Source organism: Myxocyprinus asiaticus, chromosome 24 (assembly GCF_019703515.2).
Source record: "Myxocyprinus asiaticus isolate MX2 ecotype Aquarium Trade chromosome 24, UBuf_Myxa_2, whole genome shotgun sequence".
Classification (NCBI taxonomy): Eukaryota; Metazoa; Chordata; class Actinopteri; order Cypriniformes; family Catostomidae; genus Myxocyprinus; species Myxocyprinus asiaticus.
Window position 1 is genome coordinate 26,495,517 of NC_059367.1, and position 14,818 is coordinate 26,510,334.

The window sequence follows — 14,818 nt, forward strand, 5'->3', positions numbered from 1 at the left end:
TGTTACCAGGCACGATCATATTTTTTTATCAAGAAAATTCATGTTGGATCATAATTTGATACTGAGGGCAAAAATCGTATTTTTGATAAATTTTTTTGTATTGTTTTCCTGTAAAAATATATTAAAAAATCCTTAAAATGAGTGTGCTCATTAGCAGATTTAAGCTTATTATAGTCTTTACTGAGGTACCGAATTTGGTATTGAGAATCATGTAATTTCACTGGTATTAGGTGAATCCAGTCCCACAATAATCTGTTTTTTTTTTTTTTTTTTTTTTTTTTATTGAAAAAAAAAAAAATAGAATTCTGTAGAAGATTCCATCCTGTCATGCCCAGGTATGTAGACATGACCACAGGATACCTCTGAAGTCAAAAACACACAAGTATGTGTAAGCACTGAAAATGGGAAACTGCATGGTTTAACTGAAATTAGGTTAGTGTAACTGGCCTAGTGGACTATACAGTGTTTAAACATACTTCGTCATCAACAATCCCCACTAACACAGCTGGCAGAAGAGGCTGGAACATATGAGAGCTAAATATAGGACTGACTTTTATGGCAATTTCAACCACCTGCTAGAGACGAGGAGAGAAAAAAAAAATTAAATGGTCATTTCAGACAATACGCCACAACTGAAAGTGGGCATCAGTAGAAATAGAAAGTTCAATAGCCTACAATTTCCACTTAAAAATGTTGGAGGACTTTGGAAATGAAGTATTGGTCTAGAGAGCAGGTCTGGAAAGTGATGATAAATAGTGTCTGAACCATATAAAAAGGCTGATTAATCTTCTAGGTGGTAAACTGGGGGTGAGCATTTAAAATGCTGACATTTAAATTCTTGGGTTAGATATTGCACTGTTCATCCAAAGTGTGAAATCATAACCCAGCCTCCATGTCTGAACACTCAAATATCAAGTTATGTTTTCCTGCACGTACGTAAGCATGGTTGCCACTAGGGCTGGGAGACATACCTAAAAAACAATCATTCTTGACAATACAGTATTCAATATATATTTCAATATTTATTTTTTGGCTCCGAAAAAATTTGACCAGATTTTGGCAATTACTCCACAGTGTGTATAAATGGTGTGCTTTTAAATTTGAGTATGAAAAACTGCAGACAGCAGCCCAAAAATGCTCAAGAGTTGAAGAGGTTAACCAAATAAAAAGCACATCAAAACTCCTACAATATTCTAAATGTAGCTTAATTTTATATCGCCAGCAAAATCATATTGATTATATCATAAGTATTCTCTAATTCACCCATACCTACCGCACACTTCTGACTGGGATTGTTCATACCAAATGCGTTTTTGCGTCCGCATCTCCCTGTCTTTTTAGCATCTTGCTCTGGAGTGCCATGTTTTTTAGACACCATGTGAAGTTTAAAAGAATTGCGACTTATAAAAATGTCTTGTGACACCTGCGTTCTGCTCTATTTGTTGCACTGTGTCTAGCTTTATTTAGCGCAAGAACTCATTCGGTCAGAACAGTCCTTATTTCTCAGTGACCTCACATTGCATATCTGCTCCAAAAGGGGCGGAGGAGTTTGTAATTAACATTTTGTTTTCAGTCTACTTAAAATCTCTAGGTGTTGGCTTGAGAAGAGCTCTTGGCAGCACAAGGCTATTACCCTGCCTCTTCCACCCTCATGCTGACAGGATGCTGGATGAAAAGGTCCCTCAAGGGGTTATACGGTTCTCATTTTTTTCCTTCAAGCTGTCTACACGCAGAATCGCCTAGCAAAAAGAGCAGGACTTTGCTTTGTTGACTACAGAGGGTAATCTAGAAACAAAATGAAGAAACTAATTCTACTGATATGTCTGGATTGCAGCCATGATGGAAAGGTTGAGCTGGAAAACTCTTTACCCACTGCTGTGGGTATTATGTCACTACAAGGTCTTACAAGTGGAAAGGAGAAAAAGGAAAAACAAACATTCTTTGCTTTCTGTACATGTTTGGTTACTCCTTATTTAGAATGTCTGCATGTTTCAGTGAATGATAGTTCAGAGACAGTTTACCCCAAAAAAATAAATAAATAAATAAATAAATTGTAATCATTTACTCACCCTCATGATGTTCCAAACCTGATGACTTTCTTTTTTCAGTGGAGCACAAAAAGATGTTACAGGCAGAATGTAAGTCTGTCACCATTAACTTTCATTGTATCGTTTCTCCTCATAAAATAAAAGTGAATGGTGACAGAGACTAACATTCTGCTTAAAATCTCCTTTTGTGTTCCATGGAGGACTAAATGTTTTAGTGTATGTTTTACTGCAACATGAGGGTAAATGCTGACAGAATTTTTTTATGAACTATCCCTTTAAGACTTAAAGCGCAACAAAATTAATAAAAAATAAATAAATAATAATATCAATTTCTAATTGGAAAAACAGAAAATAGATTTTTAAAAATCATATCAAATCATTATATAGAGAATTTTATTTTTTGTTTTTGTTTTTAGGAAGGAAACAGCTTCAAACTGAAAAATTTAATAAAAATAAAAGTGTATGAATTGTGATTAGGGCTGGGAATATATATATTTTTTATAATATTTGATGTTCCGATATGACTTAAAAGGGTAATTTGTTTTCAATGGAGCCAAAATTTGGACCAAACAGCAATTACTGGATAGTAGATTAAAAATGTTTATCCCTCCTATTCTGATCAAGTGTTCACGGTATTTTTCGACCAAAAAAAAAAAAAAAAAAAAAAACAATTCCGGTGTAACTTTTTTAACTTTTTAAAGAAACTTTCCTGAAGTAAAAACAATAAATGTATGCACTTCTTTTGGGATTTAATGTTTTTTTTAGATCTCATAGAACGTCATAGACATTATCAAACTATTATTTGTCAAAGTTTAGCATTTCTTTTTGTTTTTTAACTGTTCTGAAATGTCAGTTTTTCAATAATGTCACATTATGCTTACAGTCAAAACTTACCTGGTGTTACAAAGACAATACATAAAATAATCATTTTGTTACCAATCTTTTATTTCAAACATCAGAATTTTATAACTAAAAGTAAATTAATGATAATGCCAAAATATTCAATTAATGTATAAAACAGAAGACTCAAACTTTGTTCTTTGTGTGCCTTGCATAAGTTTGTGTGTGTGTGTGTGGGCATGCGTGAACACGTGATTTTGTGTGTGCGTGCTTTTGTGAATCTTTTTCATTCATTTCCTAGGGTCGGTCAATTTTGACCGCGTACAGCAAAGGTGCCGCTTTTTTTCTAAGACCACACAGACTAATCAAATAAAGCCCAATTTTTTTGGTGTTCATATGGATAGTGGAGGAAAAGTCACAAAGTCTTGTACCGCTCAGATAAACAAAACCATTTTTATTACATCTGAAATATATATATAGAATATGAAGGTTAAAGCAAGAAGTAAAATACAGTAAAATTGCATTAAAAAATACATAAGGCCATGTTTTCTACTTGCAGTTTTCCCACAAAATGAGTTCTTGGAATAATCACATTTAAGAATCTTAAAAAATAAATAAATAAAATCGCTGAATTGATGCAATTAATTCAAATGGGCAATAGAAAAAAATTATCGACCTCCGACAACAGTATTTAAGACTCCATTATCCCTTGTAAGATTTGTAAAAATTATATGGCCTTACAATTTGAACATTTAATTTAAGACATTTTTTAGGACCCTCATACACCCTTTCATTGGTTTGCTTACATTAAGCCATCTTGTCCCAATTTACAGTGAGCTCATGAAGACTATATCTAAGAAATGCTGCACTTAAATCCCAGCATGCAGAAAAACACTGACCAGATGAGTTCTGCCAAACGTAAAAGCAACAATCTTTCACAGGAGAGGAGCTGAGCATTGAAAGAGCACGATGCATGCCGGTGTCAGTGTGTGAACATCCAAAGATGCCCCTACAGGCTCTCATTTGTTCATGCTCAAGCTGCATAGTTTTCATTTCAAATCAATCACAAACTACCACTTTCCCTACGGATGCCCTGGCCAGGGTGGATAGGAGGCCGAAAACATTTTCCTAAACCTCACTGAAATCTTTTGACAAAGCCTGACAAAACTAGGATTATAAATGCCTTGAGGAACAGTTCACCTAAAAATGTACGTTTGATCATTAATTCAATGTCAAAATGGTACCATAAAATTACCATGAAAGTAGTCCAAATGATTCTTTGGCTATTTTGTAAGTCTGTTAAAGCCATGAGATAGTTTTGTGTGAGGAAGATACTGAAATTAAGTAATTGTACACTGAAAATATTCCCTTCCATTGCAGCTCTCTTTTAAATAACTCTTTACATTGCGGTATATTCAAACATGGTATGTGTAGAAGTGTTGCACCATCGGTTCTCGTGTGTCACATAACCAACCGATCACTCCAAGTTAAATTAGACTGAGAAGAAATTACATTTGAGCATTATGGAGGAGAGGAAGATTTTTAATGTATAAACATACATTTGAATCTGTTACTTAAACAAAGCTCTCATGTGGCCTCAGAATATAGTGCACAGGTCTTATAGACTATTTAAATAGTTGTTTTAAGGTTCTTTTATAGTGCCTTTTGGAGCTCAACAGCCCCAGAATCTATTCACTTTTAGCTGTCCAGTACATTCTACAAAATTTTTCCTTTTATGCTCCAAGAAAGAACATGCTCCATTTGAAAGAAAATGAGGGTGAGCAAATGATGACATAATTTTCATACATGGGTGAACTATTCTTTGAAGCCTGGCAATTCTTATCCACCCTGTAAGCAACTGTGTGCATGTCTGATTTTTGAGTACTGTTAACAGAAGTGCCTCCAGATTAGTTCCACTTGACAAAGGTGATGTCTGTCATGGAAGAACATTAACAGTAATGTCCTTGATTCATGTACATCGTAAGAGAGCAAAATGGCCTGTCATTGTCCTTAAGCTTTTGACTCAAGAAACATCTCTCAAAACCAAGTTACTGAGACGTTGGCGCATCTTTCGTGTTAATTAAATATGTCAATAAAGTGAAAGCAGTGCATTCAGATACTGCTGATTTAAATTAACAAGTTAATTAGTGAGCTACAAAGCTCCTGTCCTTGGACTTGATGATTTATGTACAAAACATGGCACCTGTGGAGTTAGAAGGCAGGGAATACACAGCAAGGTTAATCGAATGGCTGCCCACAAGTCTGAAAGTTCCACTGCCTACACAAATATTTTCTGTGACCTAAATAATGTAATATTGGGTAGAATGTGACTACTCTTTTCCATACAACTAAAGCAAACTCTAAAAAGGAAAAAAACACCATGGGATTATCATAAAAGTGGTCCATACAACTTGTACAATATATTCCAAGTTCATACATCTTTGACATTGCGCTTCCTTTGATTACTGCACGCTCAGACTAAACTCGACTGGCATCCAATGAACTGCAGATTGCTGCAAGAGAGAGCGAAAGTGTTCGTTTAGAAATTACATGTAAAGCATAGCAGCAAGCAGCCATTATGGGGCCAAGCACCAACATGGCAACAACTGCACAACAGTAAACGCGACCCAAAGATCTCACAGAGCAGGCACAGATCACGTCACCCCAGGACAGATTTTAACCCATGACTTTCCATTCTAGAATTCAGTGTGCTCTACACTACACAGCCACAAAGTTGCCAGTCAACAAAGGAACATACCAAGACTAGAGGAATTACATCCAAGCACAGCTGTTACCATGATTAACTTTATATTCATGTAACTTTTTAAGGGGAAAATAAAAATTTGCTTGGAGAAAAGCCCAGCAACAATTCAGTAAACAGAATTAAAATCTCCGTCATGGCAAGCATTACACCATAGTAAGCACAACACATTGCATGAATATGATATACAAAGCAACCCCACACTACTACACGAGTCACCAAAAAAGTGACAGAAACAGAAAGGTTTCAGAGGTGCTAAAGAGACATACCAAGCTGAGAGTCAGCAGGTTTTGAATACAAAATTGTTTATTTAAAATGGTGGTGTGCTTATATGGCTGATGTTAATCACAGCAGAAAGAAAGAACAAACTGGTCATAATGTATATTGCAATTACTCAAAGTTTTTTCCAGTTCCCCCAAGCTGGTCTCAAACCAGCAACCTTTTGATTTCCACAACACACAGGTATGGTGCACCTTACCACTGGACCACATTGCCACAGGTTTTATTTTACAGGTTTTGAATAATAAAAAAATATATATTTAAAATAATGGAGAGCCATATCAAACACAGCAGAAAGAAAGAACAGACTGGTCATAATGTATTTAACTGATTAGCATGCTAGCTGATTAGCATGCTAAGCTAATGTTGCCCTATGGATTACACTGTGACCAAATATCCTTATAAGACAAAAAACCCAACAGTTAGCATGCTAACCAATAAGTATGCTAAGCTATCATAGCATATTCTTATGAACTACAGGTGATGCTGTCACTTCTCAATCCTTTCAAAATATATCACTCCCATATACTGTACACCGATCAGCCACAACATTAAAACCACCTGCCTAATATTGTGTAGGTCCCCTTCGTGCCACCAAAACAGCGCCAACCCGCATCTCAGAATAGCATTCTGAGATTCTATTCTTCTCACCACAATTGTACAGAGCGGTTATCTGAGTTACCGTAGACTTTTTCAGTTGAAACCAGTCTGGCCATTCTCTGTTGACCTCTCTCATCATCCAGGCATTTCCGTCCTCCGTTTTCATGGCCACCTCATAAAATATGTCTTTGCGTATCTTTTAAACAAAGTCGAAAATCAAAATTTGGTATGATTCATTCTGTGCAGCTCAGTCTGGAGAATTATTTGAGCCATTGTTTAGGCAAATCAGTGCTTGGCCCCTAATAATAATAATACTAATGAAAACAATAGGTGCCACAGCACCTTCAGTGCTTGGCCCCTAATAATAATACTAAAGAAAACAATATGTGCCACATCACCTTCAGTGCTTGGCCCCTAATAATAATACTAACAAAAACAATAGGTGCCACAGCACCTTCGGGGTTTGGACCCTAAATCGTGCCAAAAACAGATGGTGATGTCAAAGAGAACACCTCTTTTGTCAGATCTAAGTGTTTGAGTGCACAAGTTAAAGAAAGCATAGCAGAAAAAGGCTTACTTAAGAAAATAATAATAGGATATGGCTTTCTCAAACCAAGAAGGAGTTAAGGAGTGAAAAATTACTTTGCAGTAGAGCCAGGGCACTTCAATTCACAACAAAGCATCAAGCATACAGGCACAAAAGAGCCGTTCGAGGAAGGATGGATCAGGATATTTGTGAAACAGTGACAGTCATACCTTTAAAACACAGACTTGCCCTTTATTGGTGATGTCTCCCAGCACCTCAGAGAAAGATCTGCAGAGGGCTTCAGCATAGTTCTGTGGATAACAGGGGAGAAAGTGGTGAGAGAGGCCACAGTAGGTTGTCTAAGTCATTGATTAGATTTGATCATGTTGACTACAAAATGTCCATCAACCGACAAGTCTATAAGTGAGGTTGACTAGTTTATCTAGATTTCTTTTAAATGAAATGTATTCAAGGGGATAAATTTAGAAATGCAACCTCTCAGAGAGGATTTTACCATGCTGACAGCATGTAAAACAATGGCAGCATGGTAAATTCTCTTAGAGATGCATCTCTTAAAAAACAACAAAAACAACAACAACACCACCATCAACATACCACTTGTGTAATGTTGGGCCTCATGTATTCAGATAGAAGACAAAGGCAGGCCTAACACAGTCGTAAAAACCTAACTCAGGTCCCCACATACCAGGTCATAAATTATACTGATAAAAATCACGCCAAAATCAAACAAAGGGAGTCCAAAACAGACTACAAATCCCATGAAGCCTTGCTCACTAAAGGATTGAACTCTCAACTCCTATTGGATGAGGCACACAACAGAACGTCCCTCAAACCGTGACATCATCAGGAGTAGAAATACCTCTGAAATGCTTCTGGGATTTGCTTCCAGCAACTTTGTTCACCGTGTATAGACGTAGCTCATCGCTGCTCTCAGGTGCAACCTCGTGGCACAAGGAAGTAACGTCCGACTTGAAACTGTGGCTATACAATCTCCATCTCGCTGGACGAGTTGAGATTACTCTGTGTTCAACCGAACACTCTAACGGATCCGAAGGAGACCGCTGAGCAATCCGCATCTTCATCCGTTTGCCTGCAGAAGTGAAGAGATTAAAGATTTCTCTTCCATCTTCAATCAAGTCGACATTTCTGAGTTCTCCGCCAGCCCACCGAGAATCAGCAGCCGTACGCCTGCCGACAGAGTGAGGAAACAGTCTCCCGTCATCACCCGAGCCACAAGGAACCGGGTCGGAGTTAAAGGATGGAGGAACACACATTCTGCATCCTCATGCAGTTCAAGTAAGAGGTTTACGTCTGGGCAGAGATAGAATATTATAGTGCGCTATTCTTGTGTTTCAAGGTTTTTGCTTGTACAGTTTGCGGACTGCCATGTCCGCTCATTATTAATACTCAGGGTATTCATTATCACGAATGAGATTTGCCGTATTGTGGTCCAACCAAATTGGACTGTTGTGCATTTTCGCCATCGCGGGTGAGACCGGCAACTGAGTTTACCCATTAAAGAGTCAAAGAACGCGGGACTGTTTACGAGCCATCCACCACGTCTCTGAGCGATAAACTAACAGCTGCTTTCTCTCCCACGATCGCGAAATCGGCTTTAGGGCCGTCAATTTATTCTCTCTCTCTCGTACTAACCACACACACACACACACACACGCGACCCCTCACAAACACACACACCCTCATGTGTTATAGGATTATTTTGATTTCCATATCTAATCATATCACTGTTTAGTTTGTAGTTGTAAGTCAGAAGTTTATTGACTGCATTGTATTAATTATTAATTGATATTACTGCATAAATAAACTTTGTTTATATTACAAAGAGAAGTGTTTTGGTTTGTTTTGCATACACCTGTGTCATGCTGACGGGATGTCAGTGCTCGGATTCAAGCCTTCGTTCATTATTTTTTTTTTTTTTCCCGAAAATTGATATTCTTCGGTTGTCGATTTTCCTAAGAAGACAATCTAATATTGAGACTGTTATACTATCTGGTTATTAGTCCATGATTCCAGGGTGGTGCCCCATCAGTGTTAATCCTTATTAATATTCTGTTGATTTTTGATAATTGATCATTATCTTTGATGATTGTTGAAATTGAATGATCAATAAGCTAGTGTTAATTTTAATTAATGTTTCATTGATGTTAACAATTAACGATTATCTTTGATAATTGTTGATTTAAAGGATTAAAAAAAGCTAACATTGATTCTCATCAATGTTTTATTGATTTTAATAATTAATAATTATCTTTGATAATTATTGATTATTGCTAATAACCAAACTTGCTCCTAAATGTAGCGCACTACATTTACTGGAGCCCCATATGAGGTTTTAATGAGTTAGATTCAATTAATTAATTTAAATATTAATTAATAACTAAAGAAATAATTATTAATTATTTCTGATAGTAACACTGATCTAAACAACCAGTAAAGCCCTACAGTAACAAATCGACCACTTTTAAAAATACATTTCAAGACAATTAAAGTTGGATGTCAATCACCTTTTGGCTTCAGTCTGCATTATTTCTAACTGTTGATCTATGTAAACATGCAGATTGACATCTGAAGAGTACCATGTTTTTTTAGAAGCTACGTCAAATTAAAAGTAGTTCAATTTTGAAAAATGTGTCTCGAGATCCCTGCATTCTGTTTCATTCCGTTGCACTCCATATATCTGTTTTTGAGCACATGAATGCATCCTATATGAACGGCTCCTTACTTATTCTGTGCTACCTGATCTCGGTAAGCATGGTATTGTGAGGTACGTTGTCTGTAGTAGTATACTTAAAACATAATATAAAAATAGCATATCAAGCTTGAACTGCTACGATGGAAGTAAAAAATCAGTATTACGGAATTTATATATAGGTCCTTGTGTTAATTTTTTATTGCATACTTTTCTATAATTAATCATGCCAAATTAACACATTAAATTGACAGCCCTAGTAAAAACACAGTTGAAGACATTGATTAGTCATTCAGAACATTCACACACTAGCCTTTTCATATTTCATCCAAGCACAAAAGGTTATCACTCTTCATTAATACTGCTATTTCCATCCATTTTAAAGACTTTTGTACACGTACATGTAAGAACTCTGTAGGTGAGAGATAAATGTTGGCATTGATGATCTGCAAGCACGTTCACACATTATCTGAGCTCAGCTCTGAAATAGAGAAACCAAATAAAAATGAAGTAAAGCAATATCAGCTAGCAATTTCTCTGAGAGAAAAATAACAGTCAGAAGAACATGAAAACCCAGAGGTGATAGAAGAAAGAGAAGTGCTGTGTGGAAAGAGGAAAATGGTTACATTTCATACAACACCACAACAGTCTGGAGTGAGCTGTCACACATCGAGAAGTCATACTCCTGGTGATGCAGACAAGCTTGAAATTAAAAAACTAAAACAGGAAACCATATTCTTAAATCGACATGCCCCCAACTCGGAAAGTTGGGGTTCACAGAAATCCAGAGTTTGCCACTCGTAATTACGACTTTGTAGTGCCGTTCCACTCATAAATACGATCATTCCGACATGATGTGAGCGCACCATAAATTACATATTTTTTTCTGTGTGTGAAAATTACACAGAGTTAGACTTGTCAGAAACAGTAAAGACCGTTGATATTGCACGCCGTATTGTAAATCATTTACATTAAGTAAATATTGACCCGCTGAACAGTTGGCTACTTTTCTGGACGACAAGTAAAAATGAGCAGCCATGCAAACAAGTTCTGTTTCCCCTTTGGCAGGGCTAGTGAAGCTTATAAATAGTGTTTACACTACAAGCTGTGAGTCAAGAGATAATTATTAAGCAATTACACTAACAATTAAACTGCTACAATGTACTTTGGCACAACAATGAACGAACAACGACTGTGTTTTCCACAGAGCAGCTGCAAGCAAGAAGCAAAGTCACTCATCTACCACTTATCTTTCTATTTATTGCTACAGTTGCTATGGAATCCAATAATCACCTTGATGCAGTACTTTCAATTAGACAAAATTATTGAGCTTGAATTGAACTGTGGTTTTTATCTTGTTAAATAAGACTGATATTTTAATATAATCTTTCTACATGATTTTCAGTGGACTACCAGGTGTAATTCACAACCGTTGAAGTCAGGACACTGTGAAGGCTGACTGTCCTGGAAACAACCTTGCACACAGCTATGGTGACCTCAGCTAAAAAAATGGTGCAAAATGTCTCAAAGGCTGAACAGGATTTGGGGAGAATTTCAAGGGCTTTAGTATGGGGTGACCATTATATTGTTAATAGTAATGAGAGATGGCAGAATCACTGCTTCAATTGTGCCTGAACTGCAGTGTGTCTTTTTTATCTTTTCAGAGGTCAAGAGGGTCCCCATCCTGCACGATCTCTCAGTGGCGTGCACACACCATTTTCGCTACCCTCAACTGATGATCTGAGGATAAAATTGCTTTTTATAAACTGCTAAAGTTCAAAAGTTTGTGTCACAAGCAAGGGCATAGATTTGTCTTGAGGGGGTGTTGAGTTTTACTTGCTTGTTTTGATTATTAGGGGGGTTACCTCCCCCCATCCCGCCTGGAATCTACGCAAGCCAGTTTGACAGCTGAATGGACAGGAAAATACATAAAGTCCAGTGCCTATTTTAAAAAAGTGTACTGCCTTTCTGAGCTAAAATCGATGGAGCTAATGCTAAAACCAGTATTTACAGTGACAAGAAAAAGTATGTGAACCCTTTGGAATTACCTGCATTTATGTATAAATTTGTCTTAAAATCTGGTTTGATCTTCTTCTAAGTTAACATAAAGAACAAACACAATCTGTTAACTAATAAAGTCTTGGTTACTGATGTAACCTCTGTTCCCTAATGGAGGGAACAAGATGTTGTGTTGATGTAGTGACACTAGGGGTTCAATCTTGAGAGTCCCAATCAATGTTTACTTAAAATGGAAAAGGCCAATGAGAATTGGCGAGTGGAATTTGCATGCCACTCTCCGCCCCGGACATACGGGTATAAAAGGAGATGGCGTGCACCACTCATTCAGATTTATGCTGAGGAGCTGATAGAGAGTCCAGGCCATGCCTGCAGCTGGTTCAGCGCCGTGAAAGGAGGAACACAACGTCTCATTCCCTCCATCAGGGAACAGAGGTTACATCAGTAACCAAGACATTCCCTGTCTGTCACTCACTCGACGTTGTGTCGATGTAGTGACACTAGGGGTTCCTATAGGAAATGCCGCTGGCGCTGAACCGTGTCACGAGGTACGGAAGAGTGGACACGGGCAAGCTGCTGCGTGCCTCGCAGCAAGCACTCAACCACGTCGTGACCTTCCAGCGAGTTAGGTAAGGCGTCTCCCTAGTCCCATTAAGGGGGGAGGAGGCACATACCAAAGTAGGCTACTGGCGGAGCCTTTCCTGAATTGCTGTTAAGCAATTTCCACCGAGCACTTTCTAGAAAGCGCTGGGAAATGCTCTTCCCTCTCCAGGAGGGAGGGCATATGGAGACCACATCCTACCAGAGGGAGGATAACATGTGGAGAATACCTCACATGGACTTACCAATGGGGAAGTTCACATATGGAATGATACCACCGGAAGACCCTATCTACAGAGAGGGTACACAGCAATAGTGGCCGAGGCAGTGAAAACTCTGGCGAGGGTAAACACAGGGTTCACCTGCAGGGAAACCGAACAGTGTAAACTCATCATATGGGATTACCAAGGGGAATCACCTCGTATGGAGCACTGAGCTGAGCACACGGGCTCGCCTGAAAAGGGCAATACCATGAGTACTGGGCCTGGTGCAATAACTCATCCACCGAGTTCATCACCGAACAGTGCTTAAGAATTAAAGAGATGTCTGGGGTTCGCTGGATACGGGGAACTGTTGTGGACAAAAGGCACACATTATCACCTTTGAAAAAGGGGAAAGGTGCAATGCAAACGATACAACCAACCGGCCGCCCAGCCAACTTGCTGTTACCACGTAACACTCAGGTCGAAACCGGCTCTATGCGTAGGTTGTAAAACCTCGCGAAGGTACTGGACAGTGCCCAGGAGGACGCAACACCTCTAGTGGAGTGCGCCCAGACTCCCAAGGGGCACGGCAAGTCCTGCGATTGGTATGTGAGGAAAATATCATCAACAATCCAATGGGCCAGCCTCTGCTTGGAGACAGCTTTACCCTTCTATTGCCCTCCAAAACAGACAAAGAGCTGCTCCGAGCATCTAAAGCTCTGCGTGCGGTCCAGATAGATGCGCAGGGCATGAACTGGACACAGCAACGACAAGGCCGGGTCTTCCTCCTCTGAAGGGAGCACTTGCAGTTTCACCACCTGGTCCCGAAAGGGAGTGGTGGGAACTTTGGGCACGTAACCTGGCCGGGGTCTCAAGATCACGTGAGAGTGTGCCGGCCCGAACTCCAGGCATTCGCTGGTGACAGAGAGTGCCTGCAGGTCCCCCACCCTCTTGATGGAAGTGAGCACCACCAGGAGGGCCATCTTCAGAGACAAAGTGCTGAGCTCGGCCTGCTCCAGGGGCTCAAAGGGGGCTCTCTGTAGGGCAGCTAGGACCACAGAGAGATCCCAAGAGGGAATCAGGTGCAGTCTAGGAGGATCCAACCTCCTTGCACCCTTGAAGGACCTGTTGATCAGGTTGCGCAGTCATGAGGGTCTCCCGTCCATTGTATCGTGGTATGCTGCTATGGCAACCATATACACTTTCAGGGTAGAGGGAGGGAGGGAAGACAGCCCAGGGAGGACATGCTGCTTCGCAAGCCTGCAACGGTGACCGGTGACTGGGGCGGGTGAGCAACCCCAAAGACAAGCACACTTACCTGTTCGCCGGCTGACTCTCGACGGAGAACAGGGAACGGGAGGTACTCGCGTTCGCCTGATTGACCGGAAAGACTTCCAGCACCTGGCTGTCACGAGTGCGCTGGCCCAGGGAATGAGGAAACTGCTCTTTTATTGACCATGTGGGTGCCGAGGCCCAGAGGGCAGTCGGTGATGGAATACTCACCACACGCTGGACCGGTCAGTAGTTGCCTCATCCCTGGGCTGCCTTTATCAGGACCGCCTCGAAGCCCATCTGAAGCCTGTCCAGCTGACGGGCAGGTGGAGCTGACTTCCCGCAGGAGGATCTCTTTCTCTGAGTCCAGCGTACGGGCTCCGATGCTACAGGAGCCGGGGCCGGCACCGCAGAGGAACGGCTCTTGCGAGAAGCAGATGGGGTGCGGGACTTCGGAGGCCTGAAGGCGGCCGAGTTGTGCCACGGCAGGATGTGCTTAATCGCCTAGGTCTGCTTCCTCACCGTCGAGAACAGATGGCCGAAATCCTCGATGGTGTCACCAGAAAGCCCCCCTTGGGAGATGGGTGCATCGAGAAAGCGGACTTTCTCGGTGTCACGCATCTCCGCAAGGTTGAGCCACAGGTGCTGCTCTTGGACCACAAGAGTGGACATCATCTGGCCCAGGGCATGCACCGTGACCTTCGTCACACATAAGGCAAGATCAGTCACAGTGCGCAGTTCCTGAATCAGCCCTGGGTCGGTCCTACCCTCGTGCAGATCTGTAAGCCTTCATCATTAAAGAGGAAGAGAACTTACAAGCCTTGAAAGGGAGCCTTGGTCTGTTGCGTCAGATGGCTGCGCCCTGCGGGCATAAATGCACCGCTACGGCGCACTCTACCTGGGCAAGCTCGACATATCCCTTAGCCGCTCTGCCGTCGAGGG

The 14,818-nt window shown here is 40.3% G+C and overlaps 1 protein-coding gene across 1 annotated transcript in view; it reads right to left on the reverse strand.

Annotated features, from left to right (window-relative positions):
- The window catches only part of ipo11 (importin 11), a 195,130-nt gene that overhangs the window by 76,656 nt on the left and 103,656 nt on the right, over positions 1 to 14,818 (reverse strand). The window contains 4 exon segments of the mRNA XM_051654108.1: positions 290 to 362; positions 477 to 572; positions 7,285 to 7,365; positions 10,187 to 10,266. Coding sequence (XP_051510068.1) covers positions 290 to 362; positions 477 to 572; positions 7,285 to 7,365; positions 10,187 to 10,266 — 330 coding nt within the window.